The 6628-nt window shown below is 38.8% G+C and overlaps 1 protein-coding gene across 1 annotated transcript in view; it reads left to right on the top strand.

Moving 5' to 3' along the window:
* cep170ba (centrosomal protein 170Ba) overlaps positions 1–6628 on the top strand; it is a 76837-nt gene that overhangs the window by 42978 nt on the left and 27231 nt on the right. Inside the window, exon 9 of the mRNA XM_056477779.1 lies at positions 1818–2121. Coding sequence (XP_056333754.1) covers positions 1818–2121 — 304 coding nt within the window. The remainder of the gene's footprint in view (positions 1–1817; positions 2122–6628) is intronic.

The raw sequence follows: 6628 nt of genomic DNA, 5'->3' as shown, positions 1-6628 counted from the left end.
CTGATTTCAGTGAGAATCTTGGTCCATGCTGGTTCCAGTAGGTCTTCTGCAGTATTGGTGATGATGGGGATGCAGTTCAACAGATGATTCAGCAGAGAAATCCACCTTCTGACACTTTAAGATCAACTAGAAGTCGAGTTATTATGTGTTGCTCTTAAAACTGAGATCCACCACAAGACAAGTAGCCCTATGTATATTCCATGTATTTGAAGGAGCAGTTAATGCATGCAAAAAAATAGGATATGGGCCACCTTTAAACTTAAACAGGCTATTAATAACAGATATAAAAGATAAATAACTTTTTTTTTTTTTTTTTTGTGAAAGCAAGAGAGAATCTTGCAGGAGTGCTGTTATAAAGGAGTCTCAAATGACCAACGATTGTTTATTAAATTACCAGAACATGCTTTATTGCAGAACATTTGAGCTGGTTTCAGCTCTTAGCTGTTTCATTTAATATTTCGGTTGTTTCATTATAATAATCGTTTATTTAACTTGTATGTTATTATATCCAGTTTTGTTATTTAGCCTATTATTTTAATGCAATAAAGTTGTAAACTAATATGCTATGGGATGTGGCAGTGCCCTCACATGCAGCTTGCGATTCAACTGCTGCTGAGAGAGAGGGAGTGCAAGAGAGCAATCGAAATAATTCCTTTTTGTCTGAAAGTGTCAGTCTAGTGATGTTGACGTGAATAGCTGAAGCTGTCAAACTATCATTTATTATTAATTATGATAATTAAAAAATAATAATACTATTCATTTTATTCAATAATGCAATTAAAACATGTTATAGGTGTACATTAATGCGAAACGAGCTAAATTTCGTCTTTAAAATCATCATAGGTCTCAGCTCTCTGTGAAATCAGAAATCAGAAAGAGCTTTATTGCCAGGTATGTTCACACATACGAGGAATTTGTTTTGGTGACAGAGCTTCTACAGTGCAACAGCATTACAGAGACAGGACAAAGACAGATAATAAATATATTAAAAAAATAGAAGTAAGTAGTGAGTGCAAATATACAGATTGACAAGTGTATGTACATGTTTATTACTATATACAACGTTATATGTGCAGCTGTTATGTGCAAATTGGCATGTAAAGTGTGTTGTTAAATAAGTGTATAAAAGTGTATAGCAAGTAGTGATGTTGGTTCCACAATTATTATCATCAAGTGTTCATGAGATGGATTGCCTGAGGGAAGAAACTGTTTCTGTGTCGGGCTGTTCTGGTGCGCAGTGCTCTGTAGGTCGACCAGAAGGTAACAGTTCAAAGAGGCAGTGTGCTGGGTGTGAGGGGTCCAGAGTGATTTTGGCAGCCCTCCTGCTCGCTCTGGATAAGTACAGTTCTTGTGGAGTAGGAAGGGTTGTACCAGTGATTTGCTCAGCAGTCCGAACTATTCGACGTAGTCTTTGGAGGTTGTATTTAGTAGCTGAGCTAAACCAGACAGTTATTGATGTGCAGATGACTGATTCAATGATGGAGGTGTAGAACTGTTTCAGCAGCTCCTTTGGGAGGTTAAACTCAGCTGACGAAGAAAGTACAGCCTCTGTTGAGCTTTTCTGTTTCTTCTATCTATCGTCTATTGGCACAACCCTAATTCTAAATATTAAAAACTCTTAAGGGTTTAAGATGCTGATGACGTGTTATCAGACATGTCAAATCAGTTGTGTGAACAGGGCCCATATTCCTAAAAAGCACACTTAGTTTACATATTAAATTATTACTCCCTGTATTTTAGACTGCCCATAAATTCAATGCTGTGCATGTTTGTTATGATATATTGAATTATTGAATATTATCAAATGTCTACTGGAGGTGCAGGAGATTCCCACAAAAGACCCGGACCACAAGCCTCCATCCATCTCACCAGTGGTGCAGGGTCACGCCTCCTTCACCATTGAGTTTGACGAGCAAACGCCTGGAAAGATGAAGATTAAGGACCACATCTCTAAAATGTCCATCCGCCAGCGCAGAAACCCCAGCAAGGAGTCTATAAGCCGCCTGACGGAGGTGATGTCTGTGGAGAATAAAGTGGCTGATTGGTTGGTGCAGAGCGACACGTCTTTGAGGAGTCTTGAGGAGCCCAGATCAGATCAGCTGCTCAACAAGACCTTCAGAGGTAAAACACAACACTGAGAACTCATCACCGTGTGCTTTGTGCTTTTGAAAATGCATTTTAGATTTAGTTATTATTATATGATGGCTCAATGCTTGATTCTGATAGGCTGATGGACGTTTTTAGGTGTGCAGTTATTTTCTGATGATATTATCATACACCTGGTGCAATATAAGACGTGTTTGGCCACGATTTGTTGATATTTTCAGACCAGCACAAACCTAATTTTCCCGTATTGCACCATGTTGTTTAAATAGCAAATCCATTCGCGCCACTTTGTGGACTCATGGGTGTGCTGGTCTATAAAGGAGGTGTGTTGAGGCTCATTGTTGGCGCTGCTAATTTGAGGAACTGAAATAGACCGCGCCATTGACCAACTAAAAGCTGCTCTAAAGTCCAGCAGAGCACGTTAGTTATGCGCTTATGCAGGTCCAAACACTTACACATTGCTAAATACTAGGGGTGTCAAAATTAATTGTTTCTTCGATGCGATGCAGATGCGGACAATTCGGTATCGGTTCAGTAATAATCATAACCGGTTGTTATGTACTGACATCATTTATCTTCGCGAGGGAGGTGAGCGCGGGTATTTACAACACTACAGGCGCCAACTGTGCACAATTTCACTGCGTGTGTGTGATTTCTGTACAGTCTTTCACTGACACTTACAGCAGAAGCCCCTATTTCTGCAATTGAGGGAATGAAAGTACTCCATTTCTCTCTCTCTAACTTTGGCCCATTTCACCTTCGTGACTCGGCTGTATGCATTCTGCGGCTGTACCTGTGCATTGTTGCGGGACCCGACCAGATTTCATGCGGCACGGGAATACATCTCCGTATAAAGCGCGGTAGCGGTCGGTAACTCTGGTGTAATTTTAACAGGAGTGGGCGGTCTCACAATATCACTCCCAAGCGAGCGAGCAAGCAAGCGCTTGTGCGTGTGTGTGTGTATGTTTGTTTGGTGCTGTCTATGTTTGTGTATGTGTGTGAATGAGAGACAGTGTGGTGCTGTGTATCCGTATGTGTGTGTGTGTGTGTGTGTGTGTTTATACAGACAGCTTGTTATAGCCACTCCCCCAAAATACAACACTGTGTATGGAAAGCATCGTCGATGCACAGAGATATCGAATTGAACAGAATTGATGGCATGATAATCGTAACCGAACCGTGAGACCAGTATAGGTTCACACCTCTACTAAATACACACAGGATGATCAGCAATACACAAATATCTTTACAGATAAAAACAATTAAAGGATTAAAATGACACAGAAATTATTAATTACTACATAAATATAAAAACCAGGTGGCGCAGTGGGTAGCACGTGCGCCTCACAGCAAGAAGGTCGCTGAGTCAGTTGTCATTTCTGTGTGGAGTTTGCATGTTCTGCCCATGTTGGCGTGGGTTTCCTCTGGGTGCTCCGGTCCCCCCCCACAGTGTATGAGTGTGTATAGATGTTTGCCAGTACTGGGTTGCAGCTGGAAGGACATTCGTTGCGTAGAACACATGCTGGATAAGTTGGCAGTTCATTCCGCTGTGGCAACCCCAGATTGATAAAGGGACTAAGCTAAAAAGAAAATGAATGAATGAATAATTGAATGAATGAATGAATATAAAAACCACTGCCTTCACCTTGGGGGGGCTTTTTTGTTTATTCATGACTATCTGCATCTGTATAATGTTATTATTATTGGCAGTATTATTTATTATCTGCATGTTTAAATTTGTTTTAATAAACACAAGTGTAGATTTGTCCACCTGTGGGGTTTTGGAGACGTCTGCATTATCATATGGGCCATAAGAACAGGACGTGTGTTTGGATATAACTCAGTGTTTTGACCACACTTCATTATTATTGTTCATTTATTCCTTTGCTGGAAATTAGAACTGAATTTAGGAATAGTTTTAAAGCAATTCTTTACGCTTAACAAAGAAAATTAAATGTGTCAGCTAATGGATGTCTTCAGTGGAGTGAGTATAACACCATTTCCTTACTCCACCAAAGTAAAGGAGTAAAGTAAAGAGTAAAAGTAAAGTCAAGAGAAAGTAAAGAGGCTGAATGGAGGAGGCTGGTTCTTTATCCTCGCCCTGCAGATGCTCTGTTTAACTGTTTTCTCACTAGTGAAGCGTTCAGTTTTTCCATTCAGTTCTCCACTTACAAAGTCCGTCATGTAAATAGCAAATGTGCCATGGCGGGACACAACTCTCTCTTAAAGGGAATGTTGGATGAGACTCTGATTGGTTTAATGCACGTTATGCTCAAAACGCACTCAGAACTCATCAAGAAAAGCACAACCCTGTTAGACCATGTGCCGGGGTACAATAACTGTGATAACCGCGTATTATGCGCATATAGACTGTAACTGCCGCTGTTCTTCCCGTGTCACTCATCGGTGAACAGCACTTTCATTTCTAAAGCCAAGCGCTGGCCTTTCTGTTGAGCAGGTGAAGACAATGACCAATCATAGGGGTGTATGACCTCGCTGGACAGCGCTCAAACAGCAAGCGGGATAATATTTACATGAGTTTATTTGCTATAAAAGCTCATGCTGTCTTCTGTGCATGTGTTGGAGTTTTGTTTAAAACATTCTTTGAGCAGGTCAAATTAAAGCTACAGTTCATACATCTTACTGCTTGTAATAAAGGACAAAATTGTATTACAAATAATATATAAATATTAATATATTTATAGATTTTAATTAAAAAATTTGTGTTGTGAAGAAAAAATCTAGTTATGTATGGAAAGCATTGTCAATGCACCATGATGCACCGAGATATCGAATTGAACCAAATCGATGGCATGATAACCGAACCGTGAGACCAGTGTAGGTTCACACCCCTACTGTAAACAATAAATAATAAATAAATATAAAATATAAAGCTAAAGTATCTGAATTTAATTTGTTCTGTATTTGACAAAATTGAAGTAACTTATGTAAGCTTATTTAACTTAACTTTAAATAAGGCCATGCTTAAAAAAGGGTAAAAGTGCAGTAGGTGATCTACCACAACGCTAACTGGTTAGCATAATATCTTTGAAGCACAGTCCCTCCCCTACCGTCCAGAGCCATGCCTCCTGAAACACGAACACGCACACCTTAAAGATGACAGCAGACAACCCACATGTTCATGTCATTTGCCAGTTAGAAAACTTTACAGTTTACTTACAGTACTTTATAAAACTACAATTCCCAATGAAAAACTGTATTATATCTAGCAGGTTTTCAGTTGTGTAGCAGCAGTACTTGTCATAATGTGCAATATTTCATGCATACAGGGATCTCTGGTCTCACTCTCTCATACTCTGTCCAAAAGCCACTACTGTATGCTCAGTGTTTGGCCGGCAGCGTGCAGAAATTACACTTATTAATAAGCCATACTGACATGCTATTTCAGAGCGAATATTCAGAGCAGCAGTGAGCAATATAGGGAGCACGTCACAGACTGTCATTGTTCAAAAATGACCCAATGTGAATATAAAACCATCTTCAGCTCAGTAAAGCAGGCAAGGCGGAATAGCTCTATTTACTGATGTTCTGTTGTTAAACTAAATATAAATTGACATTATCGATGCTGTAAAAGGACCATATGAAACTGAAAATAGTCACATCAGTCTATCACCTGGAGATTTCAGTGGCTGAACAACACTTCTGTGCATATAACCCATTCGCAACCACACAATCTACATAAGCTTTGCCTGACTAAAGTACTTATAAAGCATAACATTGCCTGTCTAAAAGAAATACTTCAGCCATGGTGTCATTCTTTCTCCAGCGTGCAAAACTCACTCCAATATTGATTCAGGATTTGAAAAGGTTTTGATTCAGCATTTGTTTTTACCGCTATCAGTGAATGGCAAATGAAAACATCCCTTACCTCAAAACTCTGTGCATTATAAGAAAAAGAAAACGCACTGTACAGTCGGAAGTGTAGCATGCATTCATAACGTATGTATGTGCAGTGACGCTACTTTGAATGAGTCCAATTTACTATACATTTACCAGCAACTCCATTTCACAAAAGACAGAGTTAAGATGCCGTTCTTTTATCCCACAGGGATGCTATGAGGATAAACAAGAGACGAAAAAGAGACCAAGATCTTGAGCATAGTGAGAATGAATGAATGACAGCTTCTAAAATTGTCTGAGAGGCATCACCTTTTTGCCCAGTAGGCCTACCTTGTGTTTTATTTGCTAATTTAAGCTATTTTATTAAAGATAAATATAATGTATAAAACTATACATTATTTATATTACTTCATAATACCTATACGACTGATACGCTTTTATATTAATGGACAATGCACAGATATTGATGTTTCACAATGTTTTTACACTACATTATTTGAATCTACCAGGCTTAGTTTACAGTGTTTACATTGCTCTACAGAAATCTAAATCCCAAATATCAGATATGACAACAGATATTTAAGGTTTAATTAACGTCAATTTTAATGTTATTGATTAATGCACTTTACAGATTTCATTCATTCATTTTCCTTCTGCTTTT

This window comes from Danio aesculapii, chromosome 17 (genome assembly GCF_903798145.1).
Source record: "Danio aesculapii chromosome 17, fDanAes4.1, whole genome shotgun sequence".
NCBI lineage: Eukaryota > Metazoa > Chordata > Actinopteri > Cypriniformes > Danionidae > Danio > Danio aesculapii.
This window is presented reverse-complemented; position numbering and strand designations above follow the sequence as displayed.